This window comes from Lampetra fluviatilis, chromosome 38, assembly GCF_964198595.1.
Source record: "Lampetra fluviatilis chromosome 38, kcLamFluv1.1, whole genome shotgun sequence".
NCBI classification, from domain to species: Eukaryota; Metazoa; Chordata; class Hyperoartia; order Petromyzontiformes; family Petromyzontidae; genus Lampetra; species Lampetra fluviatilis.
In genome coordinates this window covers 5,906,191-5,932,043 of record NC_136312.1, presented here as the reverse complement: position 1 = coordinate 5,932,043, position 25,853 = coordinate 5,906,191, and the positions used below count along the sequence as shown (strand labels likewise).

At 53.3% G+C, this 25,853-nt stretch overlaps 1 protein-coding gene across 2 annotated transcripts in view; it reads left to right on the top strand.

Moving 5' to 3' along the window:
• LOC144945596 (inositol 1,4,5-trisphosphate-gated calcium channel ITPR1-like) overlaps positions 1–25,853 on the top strand; it is a 252,589-nt gene that overhangs the window by 106,738 nt on the left and 119,998 nt on the right. For both annotated transcript variants that reach the window (XM_078874090.1, XM_078874089.1), the window contains exons 26-38: positions 187–276; positions 2,555–2,692; positions 6,043–6,168; positions 7,258–7,458; positions 8,092–8,343; positions 8,946–9,071; positions 9,353–9,481; positions 9,851–9,971; positions 10,628–10,815; positions 12,264–12,412; positions 13,156–13,267; positions 18,034–18,199; positions 22,214–22,431. In XM_078874090.1, coding sequence (XP_078730216.1) covers positions 187–276; positions 2,555–2,692; positions 6,043–6,168; positions 7,258–7,458; positions 8,092–8,343; positions 8,946–9,071; positions 9,353–9,481; positions 9,851–9,971; positions 10,628–10,815; positions 12,264–12,412; positions 13,156–13,267; positions 18,034–18,199; positions 22,214–22,431 — 2,016 coding nt within the window. The remainder of the gene's footprint in view (positions 1–186; positions 277–2,554; positions 2,693–6,042; positions 6,169–7,257; positions 7,459–8,091; positions 8,344–8,945; positions 9,072–9,352; positions 9,482–9,850; positions 9,972–10,627; positions 10,816–12,263; positions 12,413–13,155; positions 13,268–18,033; positions 18,200–22,213; positions 22,432–25,853) is intronic.

Sequence of the window (25,853 nt, the reverse complement as noted above, 5' to 3'; positions counted from 1 at the left end):
GCTAGCAGCACTTACCTGCGCAGTCTGATGAAGGCGATGCGCGGGATGTCTGTTTGAGTATCACGGTGGTACCGCTAGATGGAAGCACCTTAGTCACTCTTAACCCGAATCACCCTCCCCCTCCACCCCCACCTCTCCACCCCCTCCGCCCCCCCCCCGCCCCCCCCCGCCCCCGCGTGTGAGCAGTCAGACCCCCCCACTAGCGTCGTCATGGATGTGCAGTTTGGGCCAGCGATGGACTCCACGAGCATCAGGAACTACATCACCATCCAAGAGGTGACGAACAGCGCCAGCGTTATTACAGTCACCATCATTGTCATCGTCTTAGTGAGCCAGTGATGATCATCGTTATCGTCATCGTCATCATCATCATCATAATCATCATCGCGTTAAATGAGCCAGTGATGATTATCGTTATCATCATCACATAATTGTAATCATCATCATGATCGGGTTTTGGAGCCAGTGTTGATAATCGTTATCGTCATCATTGTAATTATCATCGGGTGAATGAGCCAGTGATGAAAATCATCATCATCGTCATTATCATCACCGTCGTAATCATCATCGTCTTAATGAGCCAGTGATGATCATCGTAATACCATCATCGGCATAATCACCTTCATCATCATCATCATCGTGTTAATGAGTTGGTGATGATCATCGTTATCATCATCATCATCATTGTCATAATCATCATTGTAATTATCATCGGGTTAATGAGCCAATGATGATTATCATCATCATCGTAATCATCAAATAGGCCAATCCAGGTTTCAGCCGCCTGTGGTCAAACTGGTTTCTCAAGGGCGTTGAGTCGATGGTCCTGAGCCCTGGTCACCAATGACCCACGTGGAGACCCAACAGACCCAATCGGGGCTGTATCGCAGGCTGAGCTGTGATACAAATACTGAAGGCCGAACTGTGACTGACTGCATGTCGACAACAACCACAACAACAACCACAACAACCACAACCGAAGAGTGGTCCCGGCTACATTGGGACGATTTCGATTTAAAGCTTTCTTGACTGCAGGGATTCATCTTCTTGGTTCTTTCGGTAAAGTCACGTAGAAGAGAAGTAATAAAAAGATAAAAATATTTTTTCTGAATGACTGTCTTATCGACATACCTGTTCTTCACCTGAGGACGGCTGCTTGCGTTGTAGCCGAAACGTCGTGAGAATTATTTTATTATGTTTTATTTTTATTATTTTATTATTTCCATTCTACGTGACTTTACCGAAAGAACAAAGAAGATACATTGGGACGCTTGGCGCAACTGCAAATTTGGCGAGAGCCTTTCGCTGGCGGAGAGTGAGCCTCACTAGAGCCCCACCCACCCCCCCTACCTCCCCCACCTCCGCCCCCCCCCCCTCGTAACAACGAGAGGCTCGCTGAGGATTGAGCGAATGTGCTCGCCACGCTCTAAATAATCAGTCCAATTTTGTTTCATGTAATTGCGTTATTAATAATTGCACAGCATTAGCAGTGGGTGGGGGGGGGGTCACGGCTGGGTTATTAGACAGCCTGGCTCATTATGAGATGATCAGTTCCCGCGCGAGGCCGGGCTTGCAAGCGGCCGCGCATTAACATTCGAGAACACAGAAACCCAATATTAGTAACGTCGCGTATCAACACGGACATTGCCCAAACGGTGCCCCTTTCAATTAAAACTTTGCGGCAGATTGTAATTTCAGAAAATTATTAGAATTCTCGTCTCGGACTTGGATGGCTCGCTGATTATAATAAGTACCGCAGTGTACGGCATTCTGTTGATCCGCTGCTGGATGAGGAGCAGTTTATTTTGTGTCACTCGCCACTGACGTTGGTTGTATGTGAACAGAGCTGTCGGAAAGACAGCGTGTTCATTAGGACGCTGTCTTTCCGACAGCTCTGTTCTTCGCCTGAGGACGGCTGCTTGTGTTGTGGCCGAAACGTCGTGAGAATTTTATTATGTTTAATTTTTATTATTTTTTTATTTCCCTTCTACGTGACTTTACCGAAAGAACCAAGAATATCTGTCCACCTCATCTCCAGGTTGCTTCTGAAAAATAAGCCAATAGGGCAGTGGGCTTTGCCTGGAAAGATTGAACAAAATAGTTTAGTTCGAACAGACAGTTTAGTTTCGTTTGTGTATTTTTTTTTAAAGTGACGTGTTTACCTTCCCTATACTTTGCACTCCTATCGTGTTTTTGCATTCTTGTCAAGTTGTGGGCAAGAGTTGTATAGCTGATCAGATTCCACCCCCAGTATCAATGAATATTCTGATTCTAATCTCTCTTCTCCTACTGATCACGCCTCTTCTTCCTCCACCCTCCTCTTCATGATCTCACTCCTCCTCTCACCCTTCTCCCCCTGCTTTTCCTCTTCCGCCCCTCACTCTTCTTCCTTCGTCACCTCCTCATCTCTCCTCCTACTCGTTCCCATCTCTCCTCTAACTCCTCCTCCCCCTACTCTCTCCATCCTCCCCTTATTCATCCTCCTCCCCCCCCGCACCCCCAACCCCCCCCCACCCCCCCCGCCCCCCCACCCCCCCCGCCCCCCCGCGTGTAGATCCTGGTGCGGCTGAGCCGACTCTGCGTGCAGGAGGGAGCGTTTGGGCGCCGCACGCGCAAGCAGCAGCAGCGCCTGCTGAGGAACATGGGGGCCCACGTGGTCGTGCTGGAGCTGCTGCAGATCCCCTACGAGAAGGTGGGGGGGGCGGGGCCTGGGTGTGGGGGGGGGGGCGATAGTCACCCGCGAGACCGCCCTCGCTCGTACTCTCTCTCGCCCCGAACCCTCGCTCGCTCACCCACCCGTTTGCTTACCAGCTCACCCTCTCGCCCGCTTACCAGCTCACACGCTTACCAGCTCACCCGCTCGCCCGCTTACCAGCTCACCCGCTCACCCGCTCACCCGCTCACCCGCTTACCAGCTCACACGCTTACCAGCTCATCCGCTCGCCCGCTTACCAGCTCACCCGCTCACCCGCTCACCCGCTCACCCGCTTACCAGCTCACACGCTTACCAGCTCACCCGCTCACCCGCTCACCCGCTTACCAGCTCACACGCTTACCAGCTCATCCGCTCACCCGCTCACCCGCTCGCCCGCTTACCAGCTCACACGCTTACCAGCTCATCCGCTCGCCCGCTTACCAGCTCACCCGCTCACCCGCTCACCCGCTCACCCGCTCACCCGCTCACCCGCTTACCAGCTCACACGCTTACCAGCTCATCCGCTCACCCGCTCGCACGCTTACCAGCTCACCCGCTTGCCCACTTACCAGCTCACACGCTCACCCGCTTGCCCACTTACCAGCTCACACGCTCACCCGCTCACCCGCTCGCACGCTTACCAGCTCACCCGCTCACCCGCTCGCACGCTTACCAGCTCACCCGCTCACCCGCTCACCCGCTCACCCGCTCACCCACTCACCCGCTCGCCCACTTACCAGCTCACACGCTTACCAGCTCATCCGCTCACCCACTCGTACGCTTACCAGCTCACCCGCTTGCCCACTTACCAGCTCACACGCTTACCAGCTCATCCGCTCACCCGCTCGCACGCTTACCAGCTCACCCGCTCACCCGCTCGCACGCTTACCAGCTCACCCGCTCACCCGCTCACCCGCTCACCCGCTCACCCACTCACCCGCTCGCCCACTTACCAGCTCACACGCTTACCAGCTCATCCGCTCACCCACTCGTACGCTTACCAGCTCACCCGCTTGCCCACTTACCAGCTCACACGCTTACCAGCTCATCCGCTCACCCGCTCGCACGCTTACCAGCTCACCCGCTCACCCGCTCGCACGCTTACCAGCTCACCAGCTCACCCGCTCGCACACTTACCAGCTCACCCGCTCACCCGCTCGCATGCTTACCAGCTCACCCGCTTGCCCACTTACCAGCTCACACGCTTACCAGCTCATCCGCTCACCCGCTCGCACGCTTACCAGCTCACCCGCTCACCCGCTCGCACGCTTACCAGCTCACCTGCTTGCCCACTTACCAGCTCACACGCTTACCAGCTCACCCGCTCACCCGCTCGCACGCTTACCAGCTCACCCGCTCACCCACCCGTTTGCTTACCAGCTCACCCGCTCGCCCGCTTACCAGCTCACACGCTTACCAGCTCATCCGCTCGCCCGCTTACCAGCTCACCCGCTCACCCGCTCACCCGCTCACCCGCTTACCAGCTCACACGCTTACCAGCTCATCCGCTCACACCGCTCACCCGCTCGCCCGCTTACCAGCTCACACGCTTACCAGCTCATCCGCTCGCCCGCTTACCAGCTCACCCGCTCACCCCGCTCACCCGCTCACCCGCTCACCCGCTTACCAGCTCACACGCTTACCAGCTCATCCGCTCACCCGCTCGCACGCTTACCAGCTCACCCGCTTGCCCACTTACCAGCTCACACGCTTACCAGCTCATCCGCTCACCCGCTTACCAGCTCACACGCTCACCCGCTCGCACGCTTACCAGCTCACCCGCTTGCCCACTTACCAGCTCACACGCTCACACCGCTCACCCGCTCGCACGCTTACCAGCTCACCCGCTCACCCGCTCGCACGCTTACCAGCTCACCCGCTCACCCGCTCACCCGCTCACCCGCTCACCCACTCACCCGCTCGCCCACTTACCAGCTCACACGCTTACCAGCTCATCCGCTCACCCACTCGTACGCTTACCAGCTCACCCGCTTGCCCACTTACCAGCTCACACGCTTACCAGCTCATCCGCTCACCCGCTCGCACGCTTACCAGCTCACCCGCTCACCCGCTCGCACGCTTACCAGCTCACCCGCTCACCCGCTCACCCGCTCACCCGCTCACCCACTCACCCGCTCGCCCACTTACCAGCTCACACGCTTACCAGCTCATCCGCTCACCCACTCGTACGCTTACCAGCTCACCCGCTTGCCCACTTACCAGCTCACACGCTTACCAGCTCATCCGCTCACCCGCTCGCACGCTTACCAGCTCACCCGCTCACCCGCTCGCACGCTTACCAGCTCACCAGCTCACCCGCTCGCACACTTACCAGCTCACCCGCTCACCCGCTCGCATGCTTACCAGCTCACCCGCTTGCCCACTTACCAGCTCACACGCTTACCAGCTCATCCGCTCACCCGCTCGCACGCTTACCAGCTCACCCGCTCACCCGCTCGCACGCTTACCAGCTCACCTGCTTGCCCACTTACCAGCTCACACGCTTACCAGCTCACCCGCTCACCCGCTCGCACGCTTACCAGCTCACCTGCTTGCCCACTTACCAGCTCACACGCTTACCAGCTCACCCGCTCACCTGCTCGCACGCTTACCAGCTCACCCGCTCACCCGCTCGCACGCTTACCAGCTCACCCGCTCGCACGCTTACCAGCTAACCCGCTCACCCGCTTGCACGCTTACCAGCTCACCCGCTTGCCCACTTACCAGCTCACACGCTAGCTCGCTTACCAGCTCACACGCTTACCAGCTCACCCACTCGCACGTTTACCAGCTCACCCGCTCACACGCTTACCAGCTTACCAGCTCATGTGCTCGCCTGCTCACTCATACGCTCGCTCGGAGACTGGGGGTGGGGTGGGGGGGTATTTTTTAAGAAACTCGCACCGGACTTTCCCCTGCCACTCCGGGAGGTGTAATCGAACCGGCGACTCTGTGGATCGCAAGTGCTGCGCTGCTAACCGGGCGGTGGCTACGCTGCGCGCGGCCTAGCAGTGCAGCGCTGTGGGCGCAGTGGAGAGAGGGTTGCTTTCTTAAAGGCCCCCCCGCCTCTTCCGCCCCGGCTTTGGAGCGACACTGAGCTCGGCCGCGCACCGCAGAGTCACGGCCAATTACGTCCCCGGCGCATCCTGCACGCAACCGAATTGCACTTTCGCTATTACTCCCTTGCGGCGCGTGCGTCACAAGTTGAATTGGATGCTTTTATTGTAATCGCACCACCGTGGCAGAGCCCCCATCCGGCTGCTCCCCCCCCCCCCGCCTCCCCCCTCCGCTGTTATTCACGATCACGTCGTGACGTGTCCCCTCCCCCGGCGGTGCGGCGGTCGCAGAACGAGGACACGCGAATGCAGGCCATCATGCAGCTCGCCCACGAGTTCCTGCAGAACTTCTGCGCGGGCAACCAGCAGAACCAGGCGCTCCTCTTCATGCACATCCACCTCTTCCTCACGCCAGGGGTGAGCGGAGAGACGGCGACGACGGCGGCGACGACGACGACAGGCGTGGGCCCCGGAGATGGGGTCCAGCGGTTTGGGTTATCACGGAGGGAAGGAACCGGGCGATGACCAGGAACAATGAGGCTGCGTTTGAGCCGGGTTCAGTGCAGTGAGTAAAAACCAAAAAGAAAGCCGCCCTCCTCTCCCGTGAACGAGGTCGCTGGAGGAAGGGGTCGTGAGGGGTGGTGGCTTCTAATGTCGCTGAAGCGTTATGGGTAAAATAAAATTAATAAAAAAAAGTGAATTCCGGCAGTGAAATCTGTCCACCTCATCTCCAGGTCGCTTCTGACAAATATGCCAAGAGGTCAGTGGGCTTTACCTGGAAAGATTCAACAAAATAGTTTAGTTTTAACAGACAGTTTAGTTTCGTTTGTGTATTTTTGTTTTTTTAAGTGACGTGTTTACCTTCCCTACACTTTGCACTCCTATCGTGTTTTTACATTGTTGTCCGAGTTTTGGGCAAGAGTTGTATAGCTGATCAGATTCCTCCCCCAGTATCAATACATATTCTGATTCTAATCTCTCTTCTTTACCTGGAAAGATTCGTGAGCGAGGTAGCTCGAGGAACGCCGCCTCCGAGGCAGCCCCGGGGTATCCACTTCCGCCGACCGTTGCCCGGCACGATAGGGGTCGAGCGGGCCTTTGCGAGCGATGCCGAACCGATTCGTTGCGTTGAGGTTCTGCCTGTGATGAACCCAGCGGCAGCGCTGGGTTTTGGTAAATCGCCGCGCACGCACGTGGCAAGGCGTTGGCGACAATCACTTCACGTTGGCGTCGAGGAGGTTGCAATGCCCTGGCTCGCCAGGAGAATGCAGTGCAGCTGCAGAGTGTGGACTGATGTCCTCTGTAACCTTCCTTGTGATGGGATAGACTGTTGGGATAGAGCGTTGCCCCCCCTCGCATGCCTGGATTTCCCACGTTTGAAAAGGAAATGCTCACTATTTGCATGAAAACATGTTAATATATACAGCGTAATTTGGCTGCAATTAATGTCCGTACGATAAGCCTCCTCCCCCCCCCCCCCCACCTTCCTCATCTTCCTCGTCGCAGCTGCTGGAGGCCCTGACGATGCAGCACATCTTCATGAACAATGCGCAGCTGTGCAGCGAAGTGACGGAGCGCGTGGTGCAGCACTTTGTGCACTGCATCGAGACGCACGGTCGCCACGTGCAGTACCTGCGCTTTCTGCAGACCATCGTGCGCTCCGAGGGCAAGTACAGCAAGAAGTGCCAGGACATGGTGATGGCCGAGGTGAGAGCGCATCCACGGCAAAGGGGCGGCCGTCGGAGGCGTCGACGCGGCGGAGCGCGTTCGGTTCGGCCGTCTCTCGCCGCGGGCAACGCCGGTTTTGTCTGCGTCCCACGTGTCCAGAGCGGTTCGGTTCGCGCGGGACCAAAGTGGCTCGGCTGCTCGCAACACACGAGCTATTCAGTTGCAGGCAACCACGTTGATCGCAACACACGAGCTATTCAGTTGCACGCTTGCATCTCGATCGCAGCACACTCGGTTACTCGGTTGCACGCGACCGAGTCGATCGCGACACACGAAGCGACTCAGTTGCACGCGAACAAGTTGATCGCAACACACGAGCCATTCAGTTGCAGGAAACCAAGTTGATCGCAACACACGAAGCTATTCAGTTGCACGCGACTGCGTCGATCGCAACACACGAGCTATTCAGTTGCAGGCAACCGCGTCGATCGCGACACACGAAGCTATTCAGCTGCACGCGACCGAGTTGATCACGACCGTGCCGACCGCAGCAGCTGCTCCGCTCGGTCGTGTTGCCCGGCCGAATCATCGTAAACATCGATCCCAAACCGGATCAATCCTCGAGCCGCCGCGAAGCTCTTTCTCACGCCGCCCGCCCTCCTCCCGCCGCAGCTTCTGAACGGCGGCGAGGAGGTCCTCGTGTTCTACACGGACCGCGCCTCCTTCCAGGCGCTCGTGTCCATGATGCGCTCGGAGCGCGAGCGCTCGGACGGCGACGGAGCCCTCGCGTACCACGTGACCCTCGTCGAGCTGCTCGCCGCCTGCACCGAGGGCAAGAACGTCTACACGGAGATCAAGTGCAACTCGCTGCTTCCGCTCGAGGACATCGCCCGCGTCGTCACGCACGACGACTGCATCCCCGAGGTGAGCCCCCTGTCGGCCGTGTCCCCCCCCACCACCCCCCCCGTCTCCCACATGACCCCCCCCCCTACCCCCTCGCAACCCCCCCCCCCCCCGGAGGGCAGAGGAGCGACGCTCACAACAACAACAACAACGAGCGGAGCGGCGGTGCGCCGAAAGTGCAGAGTTGACCCGTGGCACCTGTGTCTGTCTGTGACCTGCCAGTAGCGGGCCTTCGACACTTCACGTGGCACAAGCGCCGTGGTGACATCACCGCCACTTGGTAGAACAGTGATTGTTGTTGTTGTTGTTTTGTGCGTAGCTGCTCTGTGAAAGTGGGTGGGGCTGACGGCTCCATGTGTCCTGGGTGAGCCGCCCAAAAATTATTTGGCAGCCCGAGGCGGAGGAAACTTTTCAGGGACCGTGTCGGGAGGCACACGGTGCTCACACGCGGTGCAAGTTTCCATCGGTGCATTCGCGTGACCAAAGTGCAACCAGAATCGGTTACCGGCGCCTGACTTTCAGAACCGGTAATCGATTCTGAAAATGTATTTCTCCGAGTTTCGCCGGCTACCGTTGAACGGCCCAATTACATTCGCGGGCATGCCATTGCTATGTTGTCACAGGTGAAGATTTCCTACATCAACTTCCTGAACCACTGCTACGTGGACACGGAGGTGGAGATGAAGGAGATCTACACGAGCAACCACATGTGGAAGATGTTCGAGAGCTTCCTGGTGGACATCAGCCGGGTACGGAGGGTCGGGTCCCTCCCCGCTCCTCCCTCCCCGCTGCTCCCCGCTCCTCCCTCCCCGCTGCTCCTTTCCAGCTTTTCTCTCCCAGCTCTGATTCGACCCATTCCCAATTCATGTACCTTTCAGAGCTCATTTAAGAGTGGAAAACTAGAATTTGTCCCCATCTCCCTCCCTCCACCTCGTTCGCTGTTCTTTCTTCCTGTCTCCCCGCCTCCCTGTCTCCCCGTCTACACGTCCCCCGGGTACCCCCCGTCTCGTCGTCCCCCCGCGTCGCGCAGGTCTGCAACACGACGACGGACCGCAAGCACGCGGACACGGTGCTGGAGAAGTACGTCACGGAGACGGTGACCAACGTCATCACCACCTTCTTCAGCTCGCCCTTCTCCGACCAGAGCACCAACCTCCAGGTGAGGACGTCGTCCCATCTGTCCGTGCACGCCACTCTCTCTCCCCCCGCTTGTCTCTCCATCTGCGTGTCCGTGCACGCATCTTTGCGTCGGTCCGTGGCTTTGGGGCCAGTGCGCCGCGCTACGAACCTGGCGGCACGAGTTATATTTTCGCTTGCGGCAACCAACACCGGTGACGATCACCTGCACCGATCCTGGGCCTCCACTAGGTCAACAAAGTTGGCCGGGCGCGGTGCCGGCCATCCACGCCGTCGCGCGCCGTGCCGGCCTTTGTGGGTGCTCGCTCGCTAAACAGCACTTTCCCCGACAGTCCGTCGAGGCTATACGTGTGGGGGGGGGGGGAACTTTGCCTGTGCGTACGTGCGTCAGGCTCGCCAGCCGATCTTCGTGCAGCTGCTGCAGGGTGCCTTCCGCGTTTACCACTGCCCCTGGCCGTCGCTCGCTCAGAAGGCGTCCGTGGAGACCTGCATCAAGACGCTGTCGGACGTCGGTAAGCGACGCGCTTAACGGGAGCCAATTACCGTATCCCAGCCAAAAACCCCAAAGCTCGCGATCGGTGTCGATACAGTGACACGCACGGACCCCCTGAACTGCTTGGGGCATCAATGCCATCCCCTTAGTTTGCTTGTGCCTAGCGCAGCCACTGCATGAGGGTTTCACCCGCTGGTTAATACGAAAAATTACGAAATATAATTTATTTAACCCTTTCCCGTTCCGACGATGTAACGGTACATCATCGGTGTTCGTCATCCAAACGAAACTGGCTGGAAAACGAAAATATAATAACTTCATCGGTACCGAGGCTCCCACAAGGCCATGCGGGAGGGCGTGTGGCGCAGTTTGGCGCCAGCTACCGTAGAGGGCAGTCGTGTTGCTAGAGAGATTCAGAGGTCAACGGGACTCCCACCCTGCAACTTGCAGACGCCCCACGACGTGAAAGGGTTAAATGCCGTGCAGCGTCAATCTCCATCAGCGCTTTCAACCCGGCGTTCGACAAAAACGTTCAGAAAACCAAACTCCCCCACCGCTTTACCTTCCTAAACCGCCTCGATCCACGCGCTCGCAAACCTGCCGAACCTCCTCGAACTGTCTTCCCTCCGCTCACCTCCGCAACCCCCGCCCCCCCACCGCCGCCGCCGCCCCCAGCGAAGAGCCGATCCATCGCGATCCCCGTGGACCTGGACAGCCAGGTGAACTCGCTGTTCCTCAAGCCGCACTCGCACCTCATCCAGAAGACGGCGCTCAACTGGAGGATGAGCGCCCGCAACCTCGCGCGGAGAGAGTCCATGTCGGGCCTCTCACTCGACTACCGACACATCATCGAGAGGCTGCAGGTGTTGTCCCGCTTCCCCCGCGCGCTTGCGCTCGTGCGCGTGCGTGTCGTTCCCCGTGTGCGTGTGTCGTTCCGGTAGTGTAGCGGTTAGCGGGGAGCGCTGTGAACCCGGCGACCCGAGTTCGATTCCCGCTCATGGCCAACACCGGTGACGATTATCCGAATCGGTTCTGGGTACACCACTCAAATGAGGGTACCTGGTGCGGTGTGTAAACATTGCAACAAGGGAGACAAAGGCGGCCGGGCGTGGTGTTGGCCACCCACTCTCTCGTGTGCCATTCCATCCTTCATAGGTGCTCGCTAACAGCACTTGCCCCAATAGTCCGTTACAGGCTATACGGGGGATCTTTGTCGCTTTGTGTGTGTCACTCCCCATGTGTGTGTTCTGCATGTTCTGCATACCCACCATGCATCTATGTGGCGGATATTTAAACTTGTCCAGCGAGTATCCTCTACGCCACGATGCACCCGCGTGTGTCCCCACCGTCTCAACTCCATGTGACCTCTTCTTGGTTCTTTCGGTAAAGTCACGTAGAATGGAAATAATACAATAATAAAAAAATTTACATAATAAAATAATTCTCACGACGTTTCGGCCACAACGCAAGCAGCCGTCCTCAGGTGAAGAACAGGTCTGTCGGGAAGACAATGTCTGAATGAGACGCTGTCTTCCCGACTGACCTGTTCTGAATGAGACGCTGTCTTCCCGACAAACCTGTTCTTCACCTGAGGACGGCTGCTTGCATTGTGGCCGAAACGTCGTGAGAATTATTTTATTATTTTATATCTTTTTTATTTTATTATTTCCATTCTACGTGACTTTACCGAAAGAACCAAGAAGATGAATCCCTGCAGTCACGAAAGCTTTAAATCTAAAAATCCATGTGACCTTGCATCCCAATGGTAATTGTCCACCAAATGAAAATGCTGCATTGACATTTGTGTGTGTGTGGTGTGTGTGTCTCATAGGTGCTCGCTAACAGCACTTGCCCCAACAGTCTGTTAAATGCTATACGGGGGTTCTTTGTCTTTGTTTGTGTGTCTTCTTACAATCTCCCCCGAAGCCTCACTCGGTCTCCACGCCTTTCCCCAAGATGTGGTCTGCACTAAATTTTCCCCCAACCCTCCGAGGAATGGAAATAAACTTTTATTGAATTTAATAAAACAAATGTAATCGCCCCCACAGGATTATCGTGGTGGCAATCACGAGTCAGGGTTTCATTTGCGTGGGTCAAAGGTCACACAGAGCTCATCATCGACACCATTCGTTCTGGTCACAACGAGTCCTGATTCACCTTTGCGCCGCGAACATGAACGCGAGTCACCCGTACCGCCGTGACCGCCCGACAGACAGACACGCTCGCGTTTGACGGACAAACGAAATTCCAACCCCCTCCCCCTTGCAATGTAGATTTTTTTTAAAGTTTTTGTTTATTATCCTGCCGGAAGGACATCGTGGCGACGCTGGAGGAGCAGCTGAGGCCGCTGGTGCAGGCGGAGTTGTCCGTCCTGGTGGATGTCCTCCACCGGCCGGAAATGCTCTTCCCGGAAGGAACGGACGTCCGGCAGAAATGTGAGAGCGGCGGATTTATCAGCAGGTGACCGCCACCACCACCACCACCCCCACTGCCACCACCACGAACACCACGACCACCACCACCGCCGTCGCCACCACCACCACCACCGCCACGGTCACGACCACCACGAACAGCACCGCCATCAACGCCATGAACACCGCCACCACCACCGCCACCACCACCGCCACTGCTTAACGTCAGTGGCAAATATCTGAACCAATCCTCGGCCTCTCGCTAGGTCGACTCATACTTGAATGAGTATCTGGTGCAGAGTGCTAACTTCACCGTGGGGGAGACAAAGGCGGCTGGGCACGGTGCTCTCCATCCACCTGCCTCGCGCACCTTGCCGGCCTAAATAGACGTTCGCTAACAGCACTTGGCCTAACGCTCCGTTGAAGGCTACATGGGGGGGGGATCTTTTGTCTTTGTGCGCGCGTGCGCGCGCGTGTGTGTGTGTGTGTGCTTGAGCGCTGTGCTATGAACCAGGCGAAACTGGTTCAATTCCCGCTCACAGCTAAAATCAGTGACGATTATTTGAACCGGTCCTGGGCCTCCCCTAGGTCGACTCAGCCTCAAATGAGTACCTGGTGCAGGGTGTAAACTTCGCCACTAGGGAGACAAAGGCGGTAAGGGCGTGGTGCTGGCCACCCACCCCCTCGTGTACCGTTCCGGCCTTTATAGGTGCTCGCTAACAGCACTTGCCCCTAGAGTCTGTTAAGGCTATATGGGGGATCTTTGCATTTTATCTTTGTGCTTGTGTGCAGGCTGATTCGGCACACCAAGCAGCTGCTGGAGGAGAACGAGGAGAAGCTGTGCATCAAGGTGCTCCAGACTCTGCGGGAGATGCTGGCCAAGGACCGGGTCTACGGTGAAAAGGTAACCCGCCCGGCGAAATTCTCTCTCTGTCGTCGTCGTCGTTGTCGTCGTCATCATCAACAAAAAAAAACATAACACCATGAGACCTCCTTTACCAGTGGCAAAACATAGTAATAAGTTTTTACCCTTTCAACTGGTACAAAAACTGACACCTTTATACAAGGCATCATGTTTGCAATAACCACAACACAAGCAGTCAAAATGCAAACAAAAAGAAACAACTCTGATGATGATAATGATATGCACTGTCCTTGAAGTTGATTGGTCCACACCCGAGACAGCTTTTCTTAGAGCCCAGTCTCCATTGGTGTTGGACCAGATGACGCCAAAAGGCGTACAACTCAAAAACAGCGCACCATCAGAGCATTGAGAGCTCGGGGTAAGCACCTACACCATGAGACCTCCTTTGCATTTTGACTGCTTGTGTTGTGGTTATTGCAAACATGATGCCTTGTATAAAGGTGTCAGTTTTTGTACCAGTTGAAAGGGTAAAAACCTATTACTAACAAAAAATAATGCGCATGGATTCTCGCGACACGTCCAGCCCAAGCCCATATTTGTTCGAATCATGCAATTTCCCTCCAGCAGCTGCTTGTGCCACCACGCTGGCTGGGAGATGTTAACTACCTCGCCTGGTACACCGGAGGTCGTGGGTTCGATCCCGACCCTGACTCCTGGAGTTTGCGTGTTCCTCTCCCCGTGGTCGCGTGGATTTTTCTCCCGCTCCTTCAGTGTTTCCCTCCACATTTAGGCTCAACGTCACGCGTTTAGAGCATTTGGCTGCTACAAATGTCCACGTGGTGATGAGCCAGCTTCGTTGATCGTTCATTCGTGACGACCAGGTCGCTTCTGAATGAGAGCCACGTAGCTCGGTGGGCCTTACCTGGTAAAAAAAAAAAAGTATAATTCTAGATTTGAAGATTTCGTTACTGTAAGGATTCGTACTCTTAGGTTTTTTCGGAAAAGTCACGTAGGAAAATAATAATAAAATAATAATCATAATCTTCTTGGTTCTTTCGGTAAAATCACGTAGAAGGGAAGTAATAAAATAATAAAAACAAAACGTAATAAAATAATATAATTCTCACGACGTTTCGGCCACAACGCAAGTGGCCGTCCTCAGGTGAAGAGGACGGCTGCTTGCGTTGTGGCCGAAACGTCGTGAGAATTATATTATTTTATTACGTTTTGTTTTTATTATTTTATTACTTCCCTTCTACGTGACTTTACCGAAAGAACCAAGAAGATGAATCCCTGCAGTCACGAAAGCTTTAAATCGAAAAATAATCATAATAATAAATGAAAATAACTCAATTAAATCACAACGTTTCGAAGACGGAGACTTGTGTTGCCTCCGAAACGTCGTGATTTAATTGAGCTATTTTCATTTATTATTATTTTATTTTATTATTATTATTATTTTACCTACGTGACTTTACCGAAAAAACCTAAGAGTATAAAAACAAGTATGGTTTTAATGTTTTACCAGCATGCGTTCTCGACTCCACGTCTTAATCTCTCTCTCTCTCTGTCTCACAATGCAGACAGAGAGAGAGAGTAAGACTTTCAGTTGCAACTGAGCTTCGATCCACAATTGTTCGTGTCTGGTCCAAAATATAAATATATATATATAAACGCGTTATTCCCCCAATGTATATTTTGTTTGTACTATCGGCATCCTGTCATGAGGGGGGAGAAAAAAAATCTATAATTGCGTAAAACTCAACGCGTGTATCAATTACAGTGCAGTCTTAAGCAGGACATATATATATGATAGGCGACGTGCTATGATGCTTCATAGCGCGTAACTGACAAAGGGTCATTGCCTGAAACGTCGCCTCTCAGAGATGTATTCCCGACGGTGTTGTTGATGAACGTGAGAACCCGATTTTAATTACAACTCAGTCTGTGTGAGCCTATGGGTCTCTGTGTGAGTCTATGGGTCGCTATGTGAGTCTATGGGTCTCTATGTGAGTCTATGGGTCTCTGTGTGAGTCTATGGGTCTCTATGTGAGTCTATGGGTCTCTATGTGAGTCTATGGGTCTCTATGTGAGTATATGGGTCTCTGTGTGAGTCTATGGGTCTCTATGTGAGTCTATGGGTCTCTGTGTGAGTCTAGGGGTCTCTATGTGAGTCTATGGGTCTCTGTGTGAGTCTATGGGTCTCTGTGTGAGTCTATGGGTCTCTATGTGAGTCTATGGGTCTCTATGTGAGTCTATGGGTCTCTGTGTGAGTCTATGGGTCTCTATGTGAGTCTATGGGTCTCTGTGTGAGTCTATGGGTCTCAATGTGAGTCTATGGGTCTCTGTGTGAGTCTATGGGTCTCTATGTGAGTCTATGGGTCTCTGTGTGAGTCTATGGGTCTCTGTGTGAGTCTATGGGTCTCTATGTGAGTCTATGGGTCTCTATGTGAGTCTATGGGTCTCTATGTGAGTCTATGGGTCTCTATGTGAGTCTATGGGTCTCTGTGTGAGTCTAGGGGTCTCTATGTGAGTCTATGGGTCTCTGTGTGAGTCTATGGGTCTCTGTGTGAGTCTATGGGTCTCTATGTGAGTCTATGGGTCTCTATGTGAGTCTATGGGTCTCTGTGTGAGTCTATGGGTCTCTATGTGAGTCTATGGGTCTCTGTGTGAGTCTATGGGTCTCAATGTGAGTCTATGGGTCTCTGTGTGAGTCTATGGGTCTCTATGTGAGTCTATGGGTCTCTGTGTGAGTCTATGGGTCTCTATGTGCGTCTATGGGTCTCTATGTGAGTCTATGGGTCTCTATGTGAGTCTATGGGTCTCTATGTAAGTGCATGGATCTCTGTGTAAGCCATTGCCGATCGGACTGATTCCATCAACTCACTGGCGCTTGAGAACCCGGTTTTAATCACAACTCAGTCTCGATCACTCTGTGGGTCTCTGTCTAAGTCTGTGGGCCATTATGTAAGTCTATGGGTTGCTTTGTGTTGTCCTACGGGCGTCTCTGTGAATGTTATTTGGTGGCCGGGCTGAAACCCATCAAGGCGCGTTCCACTTGAGAAGCCGGTTTTCATCGGAGGCGGCTGATGGTGGTACCAGCTCAAGGCTCTTGAGCCACGGGGCCTCAACACATCAGTTAATTGATTATGGGAATCTCACATCTCAAACGAAACTCCGCTCGCCCCCCCTCACCCCCCCCCCCCCACCATCGGCCAAAATCCGATAAAAACATCCGCCGCAAATGTGCCCCACTGAAGCCTCCCTTTTGGAAGCCACTCGAGGTATTTGGCAGGTTTCGATTTAAAGCTTTCGTGACTGCAGGGATTCATCTTCTTGGTTCTTTCGGTAAAGTCACGTAGAATGGAAATAATAAAATAACAAAATAAAACGTAATAAAATTATTCTCACGACGTTTCGGCCACAACGCAAGCAGCCGTCCTCAGGCAGGTGTCGTGACGGGGTACTCCAAGATCCGACCACGGCGTCCGCCCGGTGCTCGCCAAGCTTGCACTGGATTTGCGGCGATTGAACGAATACGTAATGAGGCCGCACTCATTACACGCAAAGTGCTTGCCACAAGGAGCGTAAAGCATCACGCGAACTCCGCTCATCCTCGCAGCAGCGGATTTTGGCTAAGCATCGAACAAAGGCGGTGGTCACCGCATCGCGCGGCGCTTTCAGATGCGCTTCTGCGGCCGTCTGGAACGCTCTTCCGATATTAGGATGCCACTCGAGCAATGCACTTTTGAAACTGCTTCAGAACTGCTTTTTGTTATCCTTCCCCCGCACCTCCGATTAGCACGGTCGGCTACGTACGGCGCGAAAGAAGTTCAACGTACATAGCAAGGAACATCGAGTTTGATGGGAGGAAAAGAAAATGAAAGACCATAAATATCGCATCAACAAACGGCAAATTTTGTCTCAACGCACACACGTACGTACACCACAAACACACGGATGAAGGTAAAGATCCCCCGTGTAGCCTACGCAAGCCGTCGGAGCAAGCGCTGTGAGCAAGCGCCTGCGAGAGTCAACACATGCCGCCCCTGTCTCCCCGCCGATGATGCTCTTACAACACCGCAACCAGGCACTCGTTTTAGGCTGAGTCGACCTCGCAGTAGCCCAGTACCGGTTGCAGCCAATCTCCTCCGATGTTGACCGTTGTCCGAAATTGAACCCGCACCTCTGATTACCACGGTAGGCTTGCGTACGGTGCGAAAGAAGTTCAGCATGCGCACACACACACACGCACACGTATACATTCGGAGCGTCAAAAGTTCACTGGCAAGGAGGTCACGGGACAGACCCGGGTGCGACGGCGGTGGCAGTGGCGGCGGTGGCGCGTTGCAAATTAAAACAACGACGGTCGTCATCGTTGTTATTGCCCTTAATGTTGATGTTGTTGTTGGCGTTGTTGTTATTGTTGTTATGTTTCGATTTAAAGCTGTTGTGACTGCAGGGATTCATCTTCTTGGTTCTTTCGGTAAAGTCACGTAGAAGGGAAATAATAAAATATTTTATTATGTTTTATTTTTATTATTTTATTATTTCCCTTCTACGTGACTTTACCGAAAGAGCCAAGAAGATTGTTGTTATTGTTAGTATTGTTGTTGTTATTGTTATTACTGTTATTATTGGTATTATTTGTACTGTTGCTATTGTTATTGTTACTGCTGTTATTGTTATCATTGTTGTTATTATTATTATTATTATACCTGTTGCTATTACCGTTGTTATTATCGACATTGTTGTTATTGCCACTATGCTCATTGCTGTTACCGTTGTCACCGCCGCGTGAGCAGGGAGAGGCGCTGAGACAGACGCTGCTCAACCGCTACTACGGCAGCGCCAGCGGCGCGGGGGGCGGCCTCGCTCGCCGCGCCAGCATGGCCTACTACGTGAACGGGCCGCTCTCCGCCGCCGCCGCCGTCGCCGCCGCGAGCCGCCCCACCCCTCCGCACGTGCCAGGTGAGTCTCCCTGCTGAGCGCCGCTGCGTTGGGGTGTGTCGGAGTGGGGGCCGTGGCGGTGAGGAAACGTGTGTAGCCGTGGTTGAGCTTCTTTCGGACCGTACGTAGCCAACCGTGAGTGGGTGAGTGAGTGGGAGAGTGGGTGGGTGAGTGAGTGGGTGAGTGGGTGGGTGAGTGGGTGGGTGAGTGGGTGGGTGAGTGAGTGGGTGAGTGAGTGGGAGAGTGGGTGGGAGAGTGAGTGGGTGAGTGGGTGGGAGAGTGAGTGGGTGAGTGGGTGGGTGAGTGGGTGGGTGAGTGAGTGGGAGAGTGAGTGGGTGAGTGGGTGGGAGAGTGAGTGGGAGAGTGGGTGGGTGAGTGAGTGGGAGAATGTATGTATGTTGAACTTATTTCGGACTGTACGTAGCCAACCGTGAGTGGGTGAGTGGGTGGGAGAGTGGGTGGGTGAGTGGGTGGGTGAGTGAGTGGGTGAGTGTATGTATATTGAATTTCTTTCGGACTGTATGTAGACAACCGTGGGTGGGAGAGTGAGTGGGAGAGTGGGTGGGTGAGTGGGTGGGTGAGTGAGTGGGTGAGTGTATGTATATTGAATTTCTTTCGGACTGTATGTAGACAACCGTGAATGGGTGAGTGGGTGAGTGAGTGGGAGAGTGGGTGGGTGAGTGGGTGGGTGAGTGAGTGGGTGAGTCTATGTATGTTGAACTTCTTTCGGACCGTACGTAGCCAACCGTGAGTGGGTGAGTGGGTGGGTGAGTGAGTGGGAGAGTGTATGTATGTTGAACTTCTTTCGGACTGTGCGTAGCCAACCATGAGTGGGTGAGTGGGTGAGTGGGTGAGTGTGTCAATGAGTGGGTGGGTGAGTGTATGTGTGTATGTTGAACTTCTTTCGGACTGTGCGTAGCCAACCGTGATTGGGTGAGTGGGTGGGTGAGTGAGTGGGAGAGTCTATGTATGTAGAATTTCTTTCAGGCTGTGCGTAGCCAACCATGAGTGGGTGAGTGGGTAAGTGAGTGGGTGAGTGGGTCAATGAGTGGGTGGGTGAGTGGGTGGGTGAGTGAGTGGGAGAGTCTATGTATGTAGAACTTCTTTCGGGCTGTGCGTAGCCAACCATGAGTGGGTGAGTGGGTAAGTGAGTGGGTGAGTGGGTCAATGAGTGGGTGGGTGAGTGGGTGGGTGAGTGAGTGGGAGAGTCTATGTATGTAGAACTTCTTTCGGGCTGTGCGTAGCCAACCATGAGTGGGTGAGTGGGTAAGTGAGTGGGTGAGTGGGTCAATGAGTGGGTGGGTGAGTGGGTGGGTGAGTGAGTGGGAGAGTCTATGTATGTAGAACTTCTTTCGGGCTGTGCGTAGCCAACCGTGAGTGGGTGAGTGGGTGAGTGGGTGAGTGAGTGGGAGAGTGTATGTATGTTGAACTTCTTTCGGACTGTGCGTAGCCAACCGTGAGTGGGTGAGTGGGTGGGAGAGTGAGTAGGAGAGTGGGTCAATGAGTGGGTGGGTGAGTGTATGTGTGTATGTTGAACTTCTTTCGGGCTGTACGTAGCCAACCGTGAGTGGGTGAGTGGGTGGGTGAATGAGTGGGAGAGTGGGTGGGTGAGTGGGTGGGTGAGTGAGTGAGTGGGAGAGTCTATGTATGTAGAACTTCCTTCGGGCTGTGCGTAGCCAACCGTGAGTGGGTGAGTGGGTGGGTGAGTGGGTGGGTGAGTGAGTGGGTGAGTGTATGTATATTGAATTTCTTTCGGACTGTATGTAGACAACCGTGAGTGGGTGAGTGAGTGGGTGAGTGAGTGGGTGAGTGAGTGGGAGAGTGGGTGGGTGAGTGAGTGGGTGAGTCTATGTATGTTGAACTTCTTTCGGACCGTACGTAGCCAACCGTGAGTGGGTGAGTGGGTGGGTGAGTGAGTGGGTGAGTGCATGTATGTTGAACTTCTTTCGGACTGTGCGTAGTCAACCGTGAGTGGGTGAGTGGGAGAGTGAGTGGGTGAGTGGGTCAATGAGTGGGTGGGTGAGTGTATGTGTGTATGTTGAACTTCTTTCGGACTGTGCGTAGTCAACCGCGAGTGGGTGAGTGGGTGAGTGAGTGGGTGAGTGGGTCAATGAGTGGGTGGGTGAGTGTATGTGTGTATGTTGAACTTCTTTCGGACTGTGCGTAGTCAACCGTGAGTGGGTGAGTGGGTGAGTGAGTGGGTGAGTGGGTCAATGAGTGGGTGGGTGAGTGTATGTGTGTATGTTGAACTTCTTTCGGACTGTGCGTAGTCAACCGTGAGTGGGTGAGTGGGTGAGTGAGTGGGTTAGTGGGTCAATGAGTGGGTGGGTGAGTGTATGTGTGTATGTTGAACTTCTTTCGGACTGTGCGTAGTCAACCGTGAGTGGGTGAGTGGGTGAGTGAGTGGGTGAGTGGGTCAATGAGTGGGTGGGTGAGTGTATGTGTGTATGTTGAACTTCTTTCGGACTGTGCGTAGTCAACCGTGAGTGGGTGAGTGGGTGAGTGAGTGGGTGAGTGGGTCAATGAGTGGGTGGGTGAGTGTATGTGTGTATGTTGAACTTCTTTCGGACTGTGCGTAGTCAACCGTGAGTGGGTGAGTGAGTGGGTGAGTGAGTGGGTGAGTGGGTCAATGAGTGGGTGGGTGAGTGTATGTGTGTATGTTGAACTTCTTTCGGACTGTGCGTAGTCAACCGTGAGTGGGTGAGTGGGTGAGTGAGTGGGTGAGTGGGTCAATGAGTGGGTGGGTGAGTGTATGTGTGTATGTTGAACTTCTTTCGGGCTGTACGTAGCCAACCGTGAGTGGGTGAGTGGGTGAGTGAGTGGGTGAGTGGGTCAATGAGTGGGAGAGTGAGTGAGTGGGGGAATGTAATAGTGTATCTATGTTGAATTTCTTTCGGACCGTGCGTAGCCAACTGTGCATGAGTGGGTGAGTGGGTGGGTTAGGGAGTGGGAGAGTCTATGTATGTTGAACTTCTTTTGCACCGTACGTAGCCAACTGGGCCAATTGAAGGTGTGGAAAACGTGCCTGCCATCCATCCTGGGTTTAAGCTGCAGGCTAGAATACAGTGTACGGAGTTCACAGGTCCTTTGCAAGATCTGGACGCAGTCTCCATCATCGGTGAGCTCCTCCGGCAGGCAAGGCTGCATTGGCTGGGCCATGTAGCCTGCACGTCCATCCACCGCATGTCCAAACAGTTTTTGTTTGGCTGGATAGAGAGGACTAAATGGGCACGGCACGGGCGAGAGAAGAGATGGAGTGATGTGGTACAGGAGGACGTGGAGCTGAGTGGACTTGCCGATGACTGGTAGCAGCGGTGTCAAGATCGGCCTCAGTGGAGGAGGTTCGTCAAGGACGCTACTACTGAGCAGTTAAAGGCAGTCGCCCTCCAACAAAAACGGAGGGCGGAGGAGCGACGCCGGGCATCTAAAACACAGCGAGTTGGCACAGTGGGAGGCACGGGTGGTGCATCTGCCGGTCATCTCGGTCAGTCAGCCCACGGCACCTGCTGGGTCTGTGACCTCCCCGCCAGCGAACCTTCGGCGTGTCACGTGATGTCCTCGTAGTGCACCTGGCGGGACGCACGGCGGCCGGTGTTGTGTAGCGTGCCGCGTTAGTCTATTTGTTGCGTGTTAGTGAGTGTGTGTGCACGTGTTTGTGAGAGAGAGAGAGAGCATGCTGGCGTGTCATCTGTGACAGTATGTTCGCGCATGTGTGCCCGTCAGACCGTGCGTGTGTGTGCCTGTGTGTGCGTGTGCATGTGCGTGTGTGTGCGTGTGCGCGTGCGTGTGTGTGCGTGTTTTCTGTGTCACACCGTTTGACGCATCGTGTCGTCGCGCGATCCTCAGGCGAGCAGTCTCCCCCGCTCGCCGTGACCTTCAGCGTCCCTCCCTCCCCCTCCTTCCCTGCCTCCCTCCCTCATCTCGCTCCCTCCTCGTCTCCCTCCCTCCCTCCTCGATCGTCAACCGCCGTGGCCACCGTGGCGGCCGTTGTGGCCGCCCCCCTCACCGCTGCCCCCCCCCGCCCCACCCCGCCAGGCCTAGGCGCGGTGGCAGCGCTGCAGGAGCATCACCTGCAGCAGCAGCAGCACCGGCGCGCCGACATGACGCTGGTGGAGGTGCAGTGCCACCTGGAGAGGGAGGGGGCGGCCGACCTCGTCATCGACCTCATCATGGGCGCCGCCAGCGACCGGGTCTTCCACGAGACCATCCTCCTCGGCATCGCGCTGCTCGAGGGCGGCAACACCACCATACAGGTGGGTCGGCCACACCGCCATACAGGTGGGCCGGCCACACCGCCATACAGGTGGGCCGGCCACAACGCCATACAGGTGGGCCGGCCACACCGCCATACAGGTGGGCCGGCCACAACGCCATACAGGTGGGCCGGCCACAACGCCATACAGGTGGGCCGGCCACACCGCCATACAGGTGGGTCGGCCACACCGCCATACAGGTGGGCCGGCCACACCGCCATACAGGTGGGTCGGCCACACCACCATACAGGTGGGCCGGCCACAACGCCATACAGGTGGGCCGGCCACACCACCATACAGGTGGGCCGGCCACACCGCCATACAGGTGGGCCGGCCACAACGCCATACAGGTGGGCCGGCCACACCGCCGCTGCGGAAGGCTGCCGCGAAACAAACACGTGAACATCTTCTTGGTTCCATGGGAACCTCATTTGGCAGTAAAAATATGATAATTGTTTTTTTACCCTTCTATCTGGCAACAAAACTGACACCTTTTTTTTTACAAGGAGTCATGTTTGCATAGACCACAATACCTGCAGTCGTAATGCAAACAAAAGGCATAACTTTGATAATGTATGCACTGTCCTTGAAGTTGATTGGTCCACACCCGAGACAGCTTTCCTTAGAGCCTAGTCTCACATGGTTTGGACCAGATGATAAGGTGTCAGTTTTGTTGCCAGATAGAAGGGTAAAAAAACAATTATCATATTTTTTACTGGCAAATGAGGTTCCCATGGTGTAAATGCTTACCCCGAGCTCTCATACTATGATGGTGCATTGTCTTTGAGTTGTGCGCCTTTTGGCGTCATCTGGTCCAACCCATGTGAGACTAGGCTCTAAGGAAAGCTGTCTCGGGTGTGGACCAATCAACTTCAAGGACAGTGCATACAGAGTTATGTCTTTTGTTTGTATTATGACTGCAGGTATTGTGGTCTATGCAAACATGACTCCTTGTAAAAAGGTGTCAGTTTTGTTGCCAGATAGAAGGGTAAAAAAACAATTATCATCTTCTTGGTTCTTTCGGTAAAGTCACCTGAAGACGGCTGCTTGCGTTGTGGCCAAAACGTCGTGAGAATTATTTTATTATCTTCTATTTTTATTATTTTATTACTTCCCTTCTACATGACTTTACCGAAAGAACCAAGAAGATGAATCCCTGCAGTCACGAAAGCTTTAAATCGAAAAATGTGAACACTTAATGTGGGACCGTTCGTTTTTATTGGAGAAAGAACGGATAACACTGGTCAACACACTTTTTCTGACTCTCAGTTCTTTCGGTAAAGTCACCATGTAGGTAAAAAATGAAATTAAAATTAATTAAAAATAAAAACAATAAAATCACGACGTTTCGGAGGCAACACAAGCTTCCGTCTTCAGGTGAAACTATCACAGCAAAAAATCTGTATCAAGTGGAGAGAAGTCCCAAGAGGCAGAGGTGGGACAAAGTCATTGTTATGCAAGTCCAAGTCGAGTCGCAAGTCATCAAATTCATGACTCGAGTCTGACTCGAGTCCAAGTCACATGACTCGAGTCCACATCTCATAGGTGGGACAAAGTCATTGTTATGCAAGTCCAAGTCGAGTCGCAAGTCATCAAATTCATGACTCGAGTCTGACTCGAGTCCAAGTCACATGACTCGAGTCCACACCTCTGCCAAGAGGTACAAACTTATATATAGAGGTTAAGGGGGGGAGGAGCCAGGAAGGGCCGCGGGAGAGGAGGAGTTGTGAGATGGTCAGTACTGCTGCTGGAACTGAGCCTTTGTAATGTAGATGGCAGAAGTAGATAAGCCAGCTAGGATTAAGCCGCCTTTTGTTACGCTTTTTCTGGCATAAGGTATTCCAACGGTTTTAAGGTAATTTTGGGGTGCTGATTCCAAATCTGGCATCAGTCGTTGTCTATCACATCAGGTTTTTGAGATATCAAATATTGCATTTTCAATAAAAACTGCAGAAGAAAAATATTAAATAAATGTGGATATCTACATACAATTATATTATAAACACACTATCCTAAAAATACAGCACCATATTTTAACACTAAAGCAGTCACCGACTCGCAACAACTTGCAATCATAAGTGACAGAGTTAATTTCGGGTAAAATCAATGAAAGTGGAGTATGCCGATAGCATAAAAATGAGATGTGATAGAGCAAATCTGAGATCAGATTTGGAATCAGCACCCTGAAATTAAAAGCCCAGGCCAAAAAAAAAATTTTTTTTTGTTGACCAGTGTAATGATACGCCGTAACGTAATAACAAATGCAACGTTAATAGCTTCACAAAGTCAAAGAGTCTCCACTCGATTGCCATCGTCGTCAACGCTACGCCTGGAATCTTCCCCAGGTTTTTCTCCAGAAGCCGGAGGAGGCACATTTCTCGTGGTGTTGTTGCAAATTCTCAGAAATGTTAAAATAAATTTGATGCACCCTGTGTATGGGAACCCGCCGCAACACTGTAGCACAGGTGCAGCATAGCATATTTTTATACGGGGAAATTGAGTTTTAAATACGGGCAAAATAATTGTTTTGTCTGTTTGTTTGTGTTTCTCCCTTGTGATGCGACAGTAGGATGAACGTTGAGATTTATAAGTGGCACGGGGTGACCACTAATGTCTGAATTGGTATGCAATAAGGCAGGGCACTGATAAGGGGTTGAGATGTATGGTATAGAGAGAGGACGGAATCAGCACAATACATGACACCTACTCACCCCTCCATTCACCCTCTCACCTTCTCGCCCATCCACTCACTCTCTCAACTACTCATTCATACACTCACTCTCTCACCTACTCATCTATACACTCACACTCTTACCTACTCATCCATACACTCACTCTCTCACTTTCTCATCCATACACTCACTCTCTCACCTACTCATCCATACACTCACACTCTTACCTACTCATCCATACACTCACTCTCTCACTTTCTCATCCATACACTCACACTCTTACCTACTCATCCATACACTCACCCTCTCACCTACCCATTCATACACTCACTCTCTATCCTACTCACCCATACACTCACTCTCTCACCTACTCACCCATACACTCACCCTCTCACCTACTCACCCATACACTCACTCACCTTCTCACCACTCCACTTCCAGAAGGCCGTGTGGCTGACGGGTTGTCTAAGAAATAATTTTGACGTCCGCTGATTTACGTTATCAATCGCACCCGTGACCCTTTTACATATAATCTAGATCTTAAGTTTTCGTGACTGCAATCATCCATACTTTTTAGTTTTTATGCGAAAGTCACGTAGGAATAAAATAAAATAAATTTAAAATAAAACAAAAATAAAAATAAATCAAATCACGACGTTACGTATGTACGTTGAACTTTTGTCGCACCGTACGTAGCTAACCTCGCTCAAGCGGAGGTGCGGATCCTTGATGATGATGCTGATGATCCTT